The sequence below is a fragment of the Aptenodytes patagonicus genome, chromosome 2 (genome assembly GCF_965638725.1).
Source record: "Aptenodytes patagonicus chromosome 2, bAptPat1.pri.cur, whole genome shotgun sequence".
NCBI classification, from domain to species: domain Eukaryota; kingdom Metazoa; phylum Chordata; class Aves; order Sphenisciformes; family Spheniscidae; genus Aptenodytes; species Aptenodytes patagonicus.
This window is the reverse complement of record NC_134950.1, coordinates 49036828-49055108: the sequence shown is the minus strand read 5'-3', so window position 1 is coordinate 49055108 and position 18281 is coordinate 49036828. Positions and strand designations below refer to the sequence as shown.

Sequence of the window (18281 nt, the reverse complement as noted above, 5' to 3'; positions counted from 1 at the left end):
TAATTTAGAAGTAGCATTGGTTAGACTAAATTAGATTCCTCTTTGGTATACCGCAGGTAATATACCTTTCCTCTGTATGTGACAGAGGTAAGGTAACTGTGAATCTGTTATTTATTTACAAAACTTTCAGACTAGAAATGTATCATATACGTCTCAGTTGTCAGGCTGGTATTGAGACCAAAGCTGCTGCTACTCAAACGAGTAATATTTATACGCAGAAATACTCCTTTTGAAACTGTCTATATTGAATCCTGAGATTCACAGGACTGAAGACCTAGTTTTGTTGAGAAGGAAGTGGAAAGGAGTGATGAAAGGGATTCCTTCAGCGCAAAACATTCAGTGACAGTTTTCAGACACTGAGGACCAGCCTGGATTTCAGTCAACTGCTGAATTTGGTATTCTTCAGCCATGGACTCACATTTTGGTTTATGCACCAAAAGTACTGCTGGACTTAGCTACGCTGATTTCAGGTTGTGAGCTTTTGCTGCAGACAGAGGAGCTTCTCCATGAGCTAGCCAGTTTTTACCTTTAGCAGAGTTATGTTTTCTGATTAGTAGATATGGGAACATTGTAGTTTACAAATATTGAAACTGTAGAAATATTTTACTCTCTGTTAATGGTTATAAGGGGATTGAACATATATGGGTATGATTCTTCTCCTCCATCAACAGTCTTTAACAGAAAAGACAATAATGTGATTTTAATTTTTGAATATTACAAGCTTTACTTGTCATTTTTTTCTTCCACATTAGCTAGAAATCTGTGTGAGAGTGGGAGTTTAAAAGCAAATGAAGTCTTCAAAATGTGTGTTACACACTTTGCCCGTGTACTTTCAGCTTGTTTTACAAGCTGTACTTTCATTTCAAAACTTGAATACATGGACTGGATACTGTTTTATACGTATCCAGTGATAAGAAAATGTAATGAGAGGGAATATGTGCAATAAAACTTCAGAATGCAAGAGGAATCTGTTGACGTTTCAGATTTATGGATGATTTGTCTGGAAAAGATATTTTGGGTTATTAAACTGTATCTGTGTACAGTTACATGCTTATTCTTTCTTCTGAAGTCCCTATCCTTATTTCTCATGTATCAATGTAAACCTAAATAATACCAGTTAACTCGGTGAAATGTGAGATCAAACTCAATCCTTCAGCATTTGCATCTGCCCAACTCTGGAAACAGTTTTTCAATGGACTTGGTCACTTTTCCACAACAACAGTGGGTTTTTAAGAGTCCGGTATCTTAAAATCTACCAAATTTCGAAACAACCCAAAACTGTGAAGTGCTGAAACAGGGCTATTTCAGGAGAAATCGGGTCAGGAAACAGATTCTACTCAATGGTCTCTGTAACTGACACTTCAAGGTCAAAATCCTGCCTTTAGCCTGGGCCAAGGACATATGTGGGTGGTAGTTTTCATTAAGAAAATTAAGCAGCAGAGGAAGAAGTTGATTAAAAACTTTGCCTGTTTATGTAACATTTAGATATTAAGCATTTGATTATGCCAGCTCATACCAATTCGGCATTATCTCTCTTAAACCTATAAATTATAGCCTCTACTTGGTTAGGCAAAAAATGGTTTTCCCCTCTTAGGCAATCAGAATAAATGATCAAAATCTGACAAAAAATGTGAAGCAACAATTTGAATTAATTTTAGTTCAGGTGAATCAAAATGATAAATTTAGATTTCAAGCTTTTGTATTTACAATATTTTTTTCTGCCATTTGCCTAAGTTTTCACAAGACAGTCATTTCAGATTGAAAATGAATCTCTCATTAAAAAGCTAAAATAGGATATTCTGACAATTTCAAAGCTTTCTTTCTGAACCTTTTCCAAATGAAGAAATTTCATTGAAGGGGTTTTTTTTCTGCATTTGGTTAAAGTTTTTATATGCATGTCATCAGGTTTAGGGCCCACAGTTATGTTTGCCTTCAAAATTGTTCCCATCATTATGTGCCGAAAGTCAGGTCTAGAAGAACATGTGCATTTGAATCTCTTTTGAATATTCTGGCCATACTATTTTCTTATCCATCATACAGATGGTAGAAATTACCACAATTAATATTCTTGTGGACTGCATGGACTTGATTTTTGCCATTTTTCAACATTCTGACCTTGTACCATTCATTGCTTCTAATGGAGGTTGCAGATGCTTATCACATTGGAAAAATAAGTCCTACATGCAAAACTGCATGTATGAAAGATAGCAAATTATTTATATGGAGAAAGAAAAACAGTCGGGGGAGGGGGGAACTATAGCAAAAAAAAAAGTAAAAATCCCACCCTGCTTTGCAGAATTGCTGTTATATCTTACCCTTTGCTATATCTGTAACCTATATTGTCAGAGCTTAGAATTTAAGGTGTTTTTTACCTTCAGTTTGTGAACTTCTTTTCAAACATATGAATACAAGACTTCTGGTGAGAAACAGGAAAACCCACGCAGCAACAATTGCTTAGGAAGGCTGTTCATGATTTTACTCACTGTGTGAGAAGTAGTTGCGTAGTGTTATGTCAAGTATGTCCAAGCCAGTCCAAAATGAAGTGTCTAGTCCAATAAAAGACTATAGATTATATTCTATAGGCATGTTATGGCAAGGAAAAGTGTGCTATGGGCATCTCATTATGGTCTTGCTCCAATATGGAATATTATGTATCGGATTTTACACGTTGCAGAAACAAACTGCCTTTGAGTTGGTGTTGCTGAGGTAAACGGAGCCCAGCTAAGGCACTGACCTGGGGCTGAGGTGACCTGACTCTGTACCCAGTCCTTCAAAGACTTGCTGTGTGACGCCGGACCACTCATTCTATTCCCCCATCTTCAGCTTTACGATGGGAAGTTAAGCATAGCTTCCATAGGTTCTGTACAGTCCCTGACTAGTAACGATACTTGATTTAATAGAAATAATAGGCTCTTTTTTTCCCATTTGTGAAAGACCATTAGGCACTGTCTGAGTTGTGAGAGAAAAACAGTTGTGAAAACTTCACAGAAGCAGTACTGGGCGACTTACTTGTTGGGCAACCTGAACTGGGGAGGACACAAAACCAGCACATAAGCAAATAAACATTTCCAGTCAAATGAGAAGGCAGTGTGTGCAGTCAAACCAATACAAAGCCATTCGTGAAGTGCTGTCAGTTGAGCTTAAATCGCATCTCTAATACTGTTGAGAAAGTAACGCGAGCTGCATTTCATTATGTGTCTTTCTAATAATATCTTTTTTTCTTCCCCCTCCCCAGCCTGCTCTGGAGACAACTGGTGAGTTCTGTTTAGAGATCTATTTGTATGCACGGGAGGCAGTCAACAAAACCAGCTGCTCATAAACATCGCTAGGACAGATACAGATTTATAATTACTGTTATTGTTATTGCATTAATTTTCACACTTCATAAAGATAACAGCAAGGGCTAATGTCCTACCTCACTTGTCTTTTTATTTTTCAGAAATAGATGTAGATGGAGGAATTGATCAAGACATCTTTGACATCAATGAAGGTTTTTTAAAATTCAGTTTCTCTTTTATTTTTTTGGGGTGATTTTCATTACAGTAGCCACAGATCAATACAATAACTGAATATTAATCTCCTCTTCCCTTTAGCTTTAGGACTAGATCTTTTTGAGGGAGACATCAAACTTGACGGGGTGAGTTCAAATATAAAACCAGGAATGTGTCATTGACTTATGCAATGTAAATTATCGCTGGCATGGAAATGATTGATGCATCCTGCTCCTACTAACAATAAATGCTCTTTATGTAACAATAAACTGAAAATGTTTGGGAGTAGATTTCTACTAAATATCATAGACAACGAAAGAGTTGGATGCATCTGCAGAAACATTATCCAGAATAAGGTCGGTTTAGCCAGTAGGTCAATATTATTAGCTTCTTGTTTCCTTTACTGTGGTTTTTATATTTGTACTTTTAAGAGATTCAGCAGCACTGATCACATCCAGACAGGTTTATATAAGAGAGTCTTAATTTATCAGCACAATATTTATTATGAGCCAACTAAATTTACAGACCAGTGCTGCAAAACGTTCATCATGTGAGTAGATTCACTAAAACTAATGGAAAAATTAGATTTGTAATACCACATTTTAAAGCATCTGTCCAGTATCCCTATCTGATCAATTAAAAATTATATATTCACATAGCAAGTTACATCTCCTAGTAGAAACCCCAAAAGTGTCTTGTACCCCTGAAAGTCAACAGTGTTTTACTCTCCCTTTTGGTGAACCGCTTTGGCTTGGGCATATCAGTGGAAGCAAGGAAAGCACTTGCTAAAGGCATGGGAACAAACCCTTGTATTATGAAAAATTACAGAATTATTAATCTCTCTGCAGTTTTCAGGACTTTAGATCTTAATGCTTCACACAGGGGCTGAAGCTCTCCTCACCCACGCATCAAAATCTCAGGTAATTTGTATGGACAAAATGCTGCAGAATTTGGAGACGCTGGTAGAAGGGAGTGAAGGTATTTCAAACCCAAGCCTTAGACCTCTGAGTGATCTTCCAAAGTTTTTGAGCTCTTTGATTTCTTGTATGTATTACATGGACTTGTAGGAGACATGCTTTGCTTTAGCACTATTGTAGTCCCTGATCCTAAATCGCTTTTTACTGAGGACTGCATACTTACTTTCTTTCTCAGATGCAGGAACGAAACTCCATCATTGGTGACAACTACCGGTGGCCCCATGTTATCCCCTACGTCCTTGATGATAGCCTGGGTACAGTATTTGCCCGTGATAATGTCTGTATGTCGTGTAGATTGAAATGTTAAATTCAGGTTGATAAAGATACCGTGGCATCCTTTCCTCTTGTAAGTCTCGAGCAGGCCATTTCCCACAGCAGGGCTGGGCCTGGGTATGCACAAGCAGGGTATATCGCCTTGGTGTCGGTGCTGGCTCTCACCTCCTTTCCTGAATGGTTCTTATCCTGCCATTGCTGTGGCCCAGCAGATTGATTTGATTTTAAAAGCATGTCTAAGACGTGAAACTGTACTAAGCAGAAGGAAAAATGGCAACGAAGATCTTTTTAAAGCAAGAAAGCTTACCTGACCATTTACATCATCTACAGCACTGATGGCAAACTGGCATTCTGGCAGGCAAAGCAGTTTGCAATGGCACATTGCTGAGTCCCCTGTTGTGGGGCCAGGGACAGGTCATAGCTTGTCTCCATCCCTTTGAATCCACTCGGCTGTGGCTCTGCATGGCAGAGGCAAGCGGTGAGACAGGGAGCTTGAGCTCTCACTGTATGCCACATGGGGAGACTGTGCCCTTACTACACAATGTGGGGAAAAAAAAAATCACCCACCCCCAGTTTAGAGTCAGATCTAAACCTCTGAAGGGGTTGAAACCATGCAAGTTGCTTAGAGGAGCTAACCCAGGCATAACGTTAGCAGTTCAAGTCCTGCAGAGGTTCGGTGAGAGACCCGCAGCCTGCAGTCTGCACTAGCTGAAATCCGATGTCTTCATTCCCTGTTTATTTAATACTTGCTCACATAAATCTCAGCAAAGTAAATGAAAGAATTTACAAAATTAAGAACCACGCACTATCGTGCATTATATACTCATCATGTCCTATTTTATACATACCTACCAAAGAAAAATTACATGGAAACAAAACAAGAGGAAGATATAATGTCACAACAGCCTAATTTATGTTTTTTATGTCCCTATCCAGGTCTTAATTCAGCAAAAAGCCCGCTTTTTTAATCAAAGATTGCTGGAGCAAGACCCACCCTTAGGACTTGCTCCATACGGATAATAGTACAAACCTATTGGCTCAGTATTGACAAGAACACTGTTTGCTTTGCAGAAATGAATGCTAAGGGGCTCATCCTCAAGGCATTTGAACAGTACCGACTGAAAACCTGTATTGACTTCAAACCTTGGGAAGGGGAGAAGAATTACATATCTGTCTTCAAAGGAAGTGGGTAAGAGGAGTAATGTAAAATAACTCTCATCTGGTTTGGCTACATGTTATTTTCATGGCCAGTATTCACTCTAAAACTCATATATCTGATTACGGTTTTGTATTTTTGTTGTGTCTGGTTTTCCAGCCTTTTTTTAACTGGAAATTGTAGTAGTTTCCAAAACAGGTATTACCTAGGTAATAATGAACAATTTCTTGCTGATACTTATTTTTAAATATAAGAGGTAATAAAGTCCTTTAAGAGGTAATTTTCTGGGCATGGTAAAAGATATCCGAAACAAGCCAATTATATTCTTGACTGATCTTTGGATATACGGAGTGTCACTTTCAAATGGTCATTCTTAGTATACCTTAGTTTTTAGAAGAAAAAAAAAAAATCCCAGTGGAAATATAGAATCACAGAATCAAAGAATAGTTTGGGTTGGAAGGGACCTCTAAAGGTCATCTAGTCCAACCCCCCTGCCGTGGGCAGGGGCATCTTCAACTAGATCAGGTTGCTCAGAGTGGTAGTTCTAACTGTGGAACAATGGATTTGTTTGACTATAACAAATGTAATTGCATTTGAACAATGTCACACCAACATTCAGATATAACAGTGATATTTTTAAATGCTGCACAGCACTGAGATATTTTACAGAAGTTTCAGTTTATTTACCTCTTTTGATGAATAATTATGCTATTCAACCTTAAATTTTGCAAAATAAGACTCCAGTAAAGAAGTAAAAATTGCCCCAGCTGCTTCCCTTTCTGAGACAGTCTCTGTCAAAACAATGCAACAAGAACAAATACGTTCTCCACTCTATACTGAACCATTTCTCTGTTAGGAAAGATCAGGGAAGGCTTGATAGCTTGGTGAGGAAATTTACTTTCAGAAAATCATTTCCTGATATGAGGATGCATTCATAAATGGGAAAAGATTTTCTGATAATAGAAATGTTTCCCTTTCCCTTTGGCTTGTTCTGAGATATTTGTAGCAGATAATTGTTTCAAAATTTCTTCGGTCTCTGGTTCCTTATATTTTCTACTCTTCATGCTGTGCACATGACATTGAAACTCAAACTTAAAAGATGTATAAGTGGAGACTTAGGGAGCAATGCGTTTTCCTGTGCTAATGACTCTTCGGCTTTCTGAGCCAAATGGAAAACTCATGTAGCTAAATTTTTTAGTCCTTCATCACATAAAGTATGCATTGAATTTGCTAATAATTGTACCTGAAAAAGAAACGCAATGTTTAGCCTATGGCAAGTAAGAGGCCTCTGCACAATGTTGCATTTATATGTCTGTTAAAAATAGATGAGTCATGCTGATGAAGACGGCAAGTCGTTCTAGTGGGATAACGTATCTTGCCCTCACTGCCTGGTGTGTTGCTTGCCCTGAAATGTTTCTATCATCTCACCTGACACATCCATAAAACAATTAACGCTCAGCAGCACTTTTGAAAAGATTGGAGCTAAACGGTGCAGTCTCCTGAAAACGGCTATCCAGTTTCAGTGAGCTAGCTTGGGGCTGTACAAAGAAATTATCAGGACTGACCCTGCATTAACTGCCTTTCTTTTCACTCCATTCCTCCCTTCCGATATAATGCAACAAGGTGAAAGGTGGATAAACCAACCAACCCATTTCCACTCTGCCGTTCCTAACTATTTTTTTTTTAATCAGCTAGGACTCCTCTAACTGCAGACTAAAGACCTCAGTCCAGAGGGTACAGTGCAGACAGGAGCACAAAGTCCCTGGTAACACCAGACGGATTCATAAAGTTTTATCGCACCAAGAAAAAGCTGATAAATCATCTTTGCCTTTCCGATCTTGGCTTGCATCTATAAAACAGACAGAGGAAGGTGGGGGAACTTTGTGTCACAAGGGTTTGTAGTAGGCCATAAAGTGCCCATCTGGATTGTCCTTTTGAATTCAAATGAAGCCAGCCACAAAAGAAACCAGCTGCCATTTTGTTGTGTGGACTGCCCTGTGTAAAAATACATTTGTAGTCTCTGATGTACATACACAGTGTCATCAACCCCCATGCAAAGAGCCCTCTCCGTGCCCACATTCTTTATCTACCATTGACCAAGCCTTGGCTACTGCCTGCTTTATGTTTACACATATATATATATTTATAATGCTAAGTGAGTAGAGGTACGTGTAAGGTTTTCTAGCACACAGCCTTTCACCTCACCCTCTATTCAGGTCTATGCATCTGCAGTGGAGGTTAGACTGTGGATCTATTCAAAGACCTTTTCTTGACTCCAGCCTGTCTGCTGAGCAAAATACATGAGGGATGCTTGTGAATTATGGAAATGCAGGAACATCAGATGTGGCAGGTGCCTGCAAAGCTCACAGAACAGTCTGGGATGGCATTCTGCAATGGATGTGCCATTTCTCCCTGCTCTTCTCACGAAGAGCAGGACTCATTCAGCAGGAAAACTCACGTGGTGTGGTAGAGTCAAATGGTTAGCAGACCAGGGAGGATCAATCCCATCTCTAGTATTTCCACATGGGACATCAGGTGTTCATGGAAATCTAGGAGTTCACCTCAGCTCTTTGCCACTGTGGCACACAGCAAAGGGAACCCATGCAGAAGTGGATTGATACAGATCCCTGGCTAACCAGCTTGGTGCTGGTAAGTCAAAGCATCTGTGTGCTGATACTGGTGATGTGTGATACTATGGGAGGTTATTTACTAGCAGGCCATTAGTATAAAAATGTGCCTGAAATAAGCGTTGGCTCTTAGAGAATAGGATTTCTAGATGGCAGCATCGCTACTGATGGCACGTATCTACTTGTAGCCCTCTCGTGGTTTAACCCCAGTCGGCAGCTAAGCACCACACAGCCGCTCGCTCACCCTCCTTCCCCCGGTGGGATGGGGGAGAGATTCGGAAGGGTTAAAGTGAGAAAACTCGAGGGTTGAGATAAGAACAATTTAATAATTTAAATAAATAAAATAATAAATTGTAATGAAAAGTAAAATAAGAAGAGAGAGAGAGAAACAAAAACCCGGGGGGGGGGAAGGGGACCAAAACAACAAACAAGTGATGCAACTGCTCACCACCCACCGACTGACGCCCAGCCAGTCCCTGAGCAGCGATTGCTGCCCCCGGCCAACTCCCCCCAGCTTATATACTGAGTATGACGTCATATGGTATGGAATATCCCTTCGGCCAGTTTGGGTCAGCTGTCCTGGCTGTGCCCCCTCCCAGCTTCTTGTGCATCTCCTCACTGGCAGAGCATGAGAAGCTGAAAAGTCCTTGACTTAGTATAAACACTGCTTAGCAACAACTAAAACATCAGTGTGTTATCACATTATTCTCATGTTAAATCCAAAACACAGCACTGTACCAGCTACTAGGAAGAAAATTAACTCTCTCCCAGCTGAAACCACGACAAGCCCATCTTCCAAAAAGAAGGCTGGTGGGATTAATCAGAGCAGGTACTTCGCCGTTCCTCTAGCCTCTGATAGAGCAACTAGCAATGCAGAAAGCATTGAATCAGGGGAGATACAGCTCTCACACACTTGGGGAAGCTGGGACTTTCCCCCCATTTTCTCCCCTCCTAAAGACATCGCTAACATGGGGCTCCAGGTGCCCATTGCTCTGCAGTGCCCTGTCCCACTCACCTAGTTTTATTCTCAGTGCTGGGCGACACAGAGCAAGCATCTACTCCCTCTGAGGCCACAGAATGATGTTTGGCATTTGAATTGTACAATTCAATTGTACAATGTACAATTCAAAATCTGTACAATCACTTAGGGAATGTGCCTATGGGTTAAGAATAGAGTTAAAATGTCATGAAGTATGTATGTAGTGCACGAGACTGATGAAAAGTACATAAGATTAACGGAGAGGAAGAAGGACCCCATCCACTGTTAAAGACCTCCTTAGCTGTAAGCACTTCTATAACACCTAATTGACTGTGTGTCAAGTGCTAGAAGCTAAGGCTGCATGTAAGCGTGTGTTCTGTTTAAGCCTACATGAACAGAAATATTTTCATCAGAATCGTATGCTCAAAAAAACGCACTGTTTTAATACAACAGTTTGATAATTATTTAAGGTATCTATAGAATGAGGTTTAAAATATAATTGTAAACCAGTACTCACTACTTGGGGTACTGAGTCAGTGATGTAAAAGTTTTCATCTGAGTGCCAGGGCACCTTTGATTCAGTCACGTAGGCATTTGGCAGACTGAAGGCAAGGGGAAGCTGCATCCCCTGATGTTTGGATACTAATTTTGCCAAGCGTCCTGGATGTGCCTGTAGCCTGCTGTGCTCTGCGCAGCAGCAGTGAAGCTAGAGGCAGCTGCTTTGGTATGAGGTGGACCCAGAACTGTGATGGACTTCTTAGACTTCTGCACAACCAGAAAAAGCTGCATAATCGATATGAGGCCTTGTTCAAGGGAAGCCTGTGAAATCATGGATGCCACATGTGCTCCTCCCCAGGTCTCATGCTGTGATTTTAATGAGTAATCAATAGCCAAGGCCTGTGCTGCTTTGTGGAAAGAGAAATACTGGGGAATATGTTGCACTAATAAGTTACAGAGTTTGAAAGCGCATGGTGTGTTTGTATTTTTAAATTTCTGGGGTGATAGGACTGCAAATCCTATGGCACATTTTGCGCCCGATTAATTTTATGGACTTCATTGGGTAAGTGTTGATTTATTTGCTGCATAAAATATCAATTTAAATGTAACTCTCTGTGCTTGCTAGTTTGTGGACATGGGGTGCCATTTTATTGGCTTGTGCAGATAGCTCACTGAATTTTTTAATTCTTTAATAAAAACTTCCAGCACAGCTGTGGTTTTGCTCTTCCTTGTGAGCATGCGTCAGCAGCAAGTGCTCTAGTGCAACAGCTCACAAATAGCTAGAAAGAAAAGAGTTTGTGAAAAGCACTGTCAAATCCACCAACCTTTCAGAAGGTACACACAGCCGCGCAGAAGCATACCTTGCCTGGCAGCCACAGCCCCTCACAAAGCAAAAGGCCAAAACAATAAAGAGAGAAGCAGCTGCAATGGCAGAGGCGAGAATGTGCACGAACCTGGTTTCCCTTACGGCTGGGACAGGCTCAAAGTGCGCTCACAGTCACATACTGTGGTCCAGATAAAAATTGTTAATTTGCAGTAACTTAATTGCTCTAAATCATGTGTCCATAGTCTTCGATGTTTACCAGAGTACCAAGGAAATCCTCATCAGTATTCTTCTGTCACAAATAGCTCAATGTTTTTCTGCTAAAGAAAACCCATTAAAAATAATAGAGCCAGAGTGGGGGAACAGCTTGTTCATGGAAACAAAGCTAAATGTAGGAAGAATGGATCCGGTAAGGAACAGATCAATGAAAAAGTGCTCTCTGTAGCAAAACGTAACTTCAACACTCAAGTCTGTTCAACTGTTGAACAGACTGATTCTGGAGTTCGCGTGGCATGGGGATGGTATGTATCTCACAGAGGCCTCTCTCATTTTATTTCAATGTTAGCTGCTGGTCCTCAGTGGGAAACCGCCAAGAGGGGCTGCAGCAGCTCTCCATCGGAGCCAACTGTGACAAGATTGGGACGATCCAGCACGAGTTTCTGCATGCCCTGGGATTCTGGCATGAGCAGTCACGGTCTGACCGAGACGACTACGTGTCCATCATCTGGGACAGGATTCAGCCTGGTCAGTCACTCCCCTGCTTTGCCTTTCAGGCTCTGGTGTTAGGGGGTTTAGCTGTGGAACGACCCTTCCAGGCATCCTTCAGTGGTCACACTATGCGCTCACCTGGGTTTAGTTTTCAAAGCCAGCATATCAATAAATTAAATATCAAGTGACAGCTATTTGGGACAGAAAGCCTCGTTTGTTGTTGCTATGGTTATTCCTTGTACCACAGCAGTTCCCAGAGACCTCACTAGAGATCTGAGTCCTGTTATGCTACATGTTGTACAGCAGAGCAACGGAAGAGAGTAATTTAGTTTGTTTAAATGAATACTCTAAAAGCACTGTTACTCTGGGAGCCCTTATCAAAACAAAAGTAATTGAAAAAAAATCCCACTCTGAAAAACCCAGTGCGACCAAAGCCAGTAGAAAATCTCCAGTGAAAACACCGGTCGTCCTCTTTCTCCCCGTCCGCTACACCCGGTGCGGGCAGCAGAGCTGAGACGGCAGAGCGTGCAGAGAGGGTGTGTGGAAAGGAGAGACCCCTTTCAGGGTCCGCATCACACGAGCGGTTACTTTGGCGATGCAGCTTGTGAATGTAAGTGTTGGCGTATTTGGCATAAACCTGACAGCTGGCACGGGGTTCCTCAGGACTCTGCTCGGTCTCTCCCTCTTCAGCTTGCCGTCGTCCCCTGTGACTTTCAGGCACCTCAAAAACAAAGTTACGCACACAGACTTGATTCTTTCCCAGCACAGGTACACACAAAAGACTGAAAAAACAGATAATGATTAAATCTAATGCATTCTTATTTAGTCATGATCAATAGTCAGGTGCATATGCAAGTATGTATTACAGAAAATGACTTAGACTCTGTTATTTGATTTCCATTCTATTTTGCTGACTCTTTAATGACAAGGTGCGCTATTGTTAGCCGTTTGAAACCACTGCAGCTTTTTTACACTGACCACAATATAGTTACTGTATTTTGACTAATTTAAAACATTTAAAACTTTACCTCCCATTGGGTAGTTAGTAATGGTTTTCTGCTCATACTCCAGAAAATATCTGTAAAGTTAAATTCTGGAAGCTTATCCGATGACAACTCTAACTTGTTTATTATGAGCTAAAATGACTAGCAATTAAACATCAGAGAATGCAGATTAGAAACAGGGAGGTATTACAGTTTCAAATTGCATTAATTTGAGTACTGGAACAGTATCTCCACTTTTGGGTATCACAAGCCCATCAAAGTTTACGGGCAGTTTCACGGGGAAAAGATTTCTGGTAGCAAAAATCTTTCCTTCATCCAGCAGAAGTCATCATGTTATGTTCCAGTGGCTGAAAGAGGAAAGTAAATAACTCTAGACTAGAAATAAAATAGTTTTACAGAGTAAGTGACTACAAAAAAAACCTTGGGGATCTGATGGATTCTCTGTCACGTTAAGTCTGTACATCGAAACTTGGTCCTCTTGGGCAACAAACAATCTTTCCTTTTATTTTTCCCATTTAGGTAAAGATCATAATTTCAAAAAATATGATGATAAAACTTCAGACTCCCTGAATGTTCCCTATGACTATACTTCTGTGATGCACTATAGCCAAAATGCATTCAGGAACGGAACTGAACCCACCATCGTCACTAACATACCAGACTTCATGGATGTAATAGGACAGCGAATGGATTTCAGTGATTATGATCTCCAGAAACTGAACCGGCTATACAGTTGCTGTAAGTTTCTCCATTTCTTTTAAATTTTTTGCTTCGGACATTTGAAAGAACTGAGGGTGATACATACATGCTGGACTCATCCAGCCACAAGCGAAAGAGATGCTAACGTATTTGGAGAAGTGAATTGTGTTAAAAACACCAGAAATAATGGTACAGCTAGAAATAACATAGCCCTCCTGCAGAAACACTGCTGTGTAGCAGAGTTTTCTGTGTAATTTTATCTGACCTTTAGTTAAAAACCAGCTTCACTCAGCAGCTGATTTTTGTTCATCCCTTGGGTGGCTGTTTAAAATGTGTGCTTCTGCAAAAAGCTTTTTGTTTTTTCCCCCATTCTTCCGCAGCTGTTGCTCAGACACTGTACAGAAATGACTATCTTTGCTGTGGCTATCGTACCTACTCCGCTCTCATGCAATCAGTGAGACGGAGCGTGTGTTCATGCAAATAGGGTACAGATGCTGTTAGGAAGAAAATGCGAGCTTTTAAAATTTTTATTTTTAGTTTCAAACCCAGTCTCTTACAAAAGTGGTCAAAAGAGTTATTCTGCTTGTGTGGGATTTATTTTAGAAAGCTGAGTGAAAGTAAGAGACAAAGAAATATAGATAATTCTATTACCAAACTGGAATATAATTCTGGAATTGTGACTGAATCAAAGGTGCCCTGGCACTCAGATGAAAACTTTTACTTCACTGACTCAGTACCCCAAGTAGTGAGTACTGGTTTACAATTATATTTTAAACCTCATTCTATAGATACCTTAAATAATTATCAAACTGTTGTATTAAAACTGAGTTTTTTTGAGCATACGATTCTGATGAAAATATTTCTGTTCATGTAGGCTTAAACAGAACACACGCTTACCTGCAGCCTTAGCTTCTAGCACTTGGCACACAGTCAATTAGGTGTTATAGAAGTGCTTACAGCTAAGGAGGTCTTTAACAGTGGATGGGGTCCTTCTTCCTCTCCGTTAATCTTATGTACTTTTCATCAGTCTCGTGCACTACATACATACTTCATGACATTTTAACTCTATTCTTAACCCATAGGCACATTCCCTAAGTGAAATAAGCCTCAGTCATGCAGTCATATTGAAATTAGTGACAAAACTGCCACCACTCTCAGTGCAATCAGGATCTGCCCTGCTCCCCAGTCTGTCCCTTGGCTTTGTCTGGTGCACGATATTCGCAGAGCCGTAAGTGGTCTTCAGATCAGCCACCATTTGCCTAAGTGACCCCTGTGCCTGGGCGGACGGGTGCTTCACAGGTCCCAGCCCTTGCCCACCCAGCTGCTAGACTGATCCTTTCAGGTTAGAGGGAAGACTGAGAACGCCAAACATGGTTTGGGTGGCAGATATCCTCCCAGAGGAATCAAAAGATTACTTCTGTTGCTGAACATGATTTAAGGAGAAGTTTAAGCTGAATTTCTGCTGAAGGCCCGTGTAGTTAGCAAATTGCATTAAATAATAGGAAACTTGGTTCTTAAATTGAAAAAAACAACCAAACATGAGAAATCCTGACCGATACTTTAGTGCTGTTCGGATCTCTTCTTCAGGACTGTCTTTCAGGCCATATGATGACAGTAGTTTTTAGTTTGCTTTCCCTTTTTAGCATATGACTTAACAGAACTGACCATGAGGTTTCCCTCAGACACTGGAAGTTAGGACTCACCACTCATTGCCCCTGTATTTTTTTCCAAGTCCAGCCTTTTATTACATACCAACAAAGTATCTGGCTTTTGGTGCAGATGGAGTTCAAAACCCCCCTCAAGCAGTGTCCCCTTCCCCTATTTCATTAATTAATCTAAGAAATACATGGTAAGCTGTTGAGTCTTGCTTTTCTCTCTTCCTGTTGTTCAGGTCACCACTCCATGCCAGCCAGCACTTTCTAATTAAGGTAGTTAGGCTACTGCTTTTCTGTTTGGGCAAATTGACGTCATATTTTGTTTTGTATTTTGATTTCAAAGAGTTCTTTCATCTAATAATCCTCCATTTTTTATTACCTTCTTGCTGACACCCTAGCTGGGTTTTTTTCTTTCTTCAGCAGTCAATATAACATTTACTATGAGAATCTTTTCTTGTTTTTTACAACATCATACCAACACTATATCTTAAAAGGTGTCAGTCATACAACACTTCTGATAGCCTTGCAACCTCTAGAGGATTGTTAGCTTTCTATGAGGACAGTACAAAACATCTCAGCAGTGCAACTGATTTGGCAGCAGTTCATACTTAAGTGCTTCCCTGGGCTACCACCTAAGTGAAGCATTTGGCGTGACATTGAGGTTGATTTTTCCAATACTCAAGGTCCTTTTTGTGGTGCAATGAAACCTTTAAACTTGCCATAATATTTTATACATAGTTTGAAAAGCAATAATCATGAAGCATTTTATTAACTTAGTTGTTTTCAAATCACAGCCGGTGTTACACAGAGCTCAGACATGGCACAATGAGAAACAAATCTAAGAATAGGGATGAACCTGGACTGTGTCTTCCCTCACCCACCCAGGGTTTGCTTTAGACAGAGAAAACATTTCATACAGTGTTTTCCCTTTCCAACTGCACAGTCTGCCTTCACTTAATTTTTCACTTGTTATATGCAAGACATCTTAAAAATTTGCATGAGATGAGGTATTCACTGGTCCCAAATGCACCTTTGCCAAATGTTTTTTTCAATTCAGCATGTTGAAAATCAAGGTTTGCTTATTGCAGTGAAATAACTTCTGCTGTACTATATTTCAAAATAAGCACTTCAGCCGATACATTAGTGAACTTTTATCAAAACCTGTGGCCAGGTGTGGACTGGCCCAAAGAAAGCAGAGGAATGAATGGGAACTCTCAGGACCTTTTGACTGTGAGAAGGTTGGTGGGTTGGGGCTGGTATTAGTGTTCCTTTTATAAATAAAAGATGTGATATGGTAATTAGCTGGCACCCTCCTGTGCTTGCTAAGTGCCCAGAGTGGTCCTGACGACATCTTATTAATGTCAGTGTTAATCGCCAAATGCTTTGAGTTCCTGAACGTTATACCTATGAATGTTGATGACCATGATTGATGAAGCCGCTGATTATTTGGTGTTTGCATTTAGTCTTTCTCTACTCTTGGCTTTGGACATTCAGAATTAAAATGTATGTCATATGATAGAGATTCACGACTTTTTTCTTTTTTTTTTAAATGTTATAGCCTCCTCCCTAAGTTTCATGGACACATGCAGTTTTGAACTTGAAAATATATGTGGCATGATTCAAAGTTCAGATGATAACAGTGATTGGCAGCGTTTGTCTCAGGTTCCTGCTGGGCCAAATAGTGATCACACTAATATGGGAGAATGCAAAGGTATGAGAAAAGACTGTTCTTATCTCTCTGGGAAGTATTTTCTGCAGAGGCATGTGAGTTGACTTCAATCTTGGCCGTGTTCTCTGTTTATTTGTTGATGAATTACAGTTTATTTTTTAACCAAGCAACATAAATCTACATACTTCGGGACATCATGTGATAAGTTCGATTTTGTGCTTATTTGAGAAGATTGAATGTCCTTTCCTCTTTTCATCTGTTTTCTAGACTTAATGACACATCCTGACATGAGAACTATATAAAATGTTCTAACCTATGGTACAGGCACACCAGAAAGACTGCTGATTTTCTGAATAATTGCTCAGGAAGCCTTTGGAAAGGATTGGGATTTAGAAATTATGTATATTATCAGAGCTCAGGTGAACAATTCATTGAGAATATAGCCAGTTGTTTCTGAACCTGTCAGAGAAAACTTAATGAGTACAGGAGCTTAAACCAGTCCTCCAGAGAGAGGGAGTCAGCTGTGAATTACTGGCCCTGGGTAAAGAGTACAAGCCTGTGCTTTTGAGTACAAATTGCTAGAGATAGGCAAATGAGGGAAAAACTTGCAAGGAGAACAGTTCTGCCTCTGGAGAATGTAAACAGGTAACAGGTAACAGTCCTCAGCCTGAGGATTTGTACAGGGTCTAGCTTACCCTGACATTGACTTGACCATGTCTTCTAGTGGTATTACAATATAGTGTTAGGAATATAGGTACGTGAGGAAAATTTTGGTTTCTGTCTCCTCTACCGTTCATTTCTCACTGACTTTTGACAGATTCTGGCTACTTCATGCATTTCAACACCAGCGCTGGAGCAAAGGGAAGCACAGCTGTCCTGGAGACCCGAATTCTGTATCCTAAAAGGGGCTTTCAGTGCCTACAATTCTATTTCTACAACAGTGGTCATGAAAGCGACCGTCTGTATGTCTGGGTCAGGGAGTATACTTCAGCCCATCCGAACGGTACTTTGAGACTCATTGAAGAGATAAAAGGTATGGAATAAAATTGCATTTTGGTTTAGTCTATACTCAATATCCTTTTCAAAGTACTGGGGGAAAATATTGTAGCAAATTGACTCATCTCCTAGTGTTATTCTTTGACTTCTTCTCTAACTATGTGATTGATTCTCTGCTGGTGAAATTATACTTGATGGATCCTCAGTCAGCCGTTTTTCTATAATATAATCAATTACCACAAATTACAAACTCTGGCGTTATCAGGATAGTTTTCTCACCAAAATAGCTAAAATTCCATGAGCAGTCATTTTAACTGTTCTAGAATCGCTGGTATCAATAGCAACAGATGAAGCTGGTCGTTAGACTAAATTACAATGAATAAGAAAGTAATAATAAAGACATGGAAAGTATAAGTGCCCTGGAATACCTAACATATCAGTTTAAAAAAGATAAATAAAATATAACTTACTTTTTAAACAAGGTTTGAAATGACTTAACTGAAATATATGGGCAACAGATCACGGTTTGAGTTGTAATTTGAAGAAAATTAAGTTCTTGTGGTTTTAGAAGCCTTTGGCCTACAGAATGAGCAACTGAGGTCAGTTAATGGACAAGAGCTCTTTAAGCTAGAATTGCCAAAGTCACCTTATGATTAAATTACTTTCTCAAATATTTAACTATTATTTGGTCTCCATTACAGCTACAACTAGTTCAATCTTCTGGTT

General features: G+C 40.1%; 1 protein-coding gene across 1 annotated transcript in view; it reads left to right on the top strand.

Moving 5' to 3' along the window:
• MEP1B (meprin A subunit beta) overlaps positions 1 to 18281 on the top strand; it is a 28467-nt gene that overhangs the window by 1674 nt on the left and 8512 nt on the right. The window contains exons 2-10 of the mRNA XM_076328955.1: positions 3236 to 3254; positions 3440 to 3490; positions 3594 to 3637; positions 4644 to 4722; positions 5813 to 5930; positions 11390 to 11568; positions 13056 to 13274; positions 16449 to 16601; positions 17377 to 17592. Coding sequence (XP_076185070.1) covers positions 3236 to 3254; positions 3440 to 3490; positions 3594 to 3637; positions 4644 to 4722; positions 5813 to 5930; positions 11390 to 11568; positions 13056 to 13274; positions 16449 to 16601; positions 17377 to 17592 — 1078 coding nt within the window. The remainder of the gene's footprint in view (positions 1 to 3235; positions 3255 to 3439; positions 3491 to 3593; positions 3638 to 4643; positions 4723 to 5812; positions 5931 to 11389; positions 11569 to 13055; positions 13275 to 16448; positions 16602 to 17376; positions 17593 to 18281) is intronic.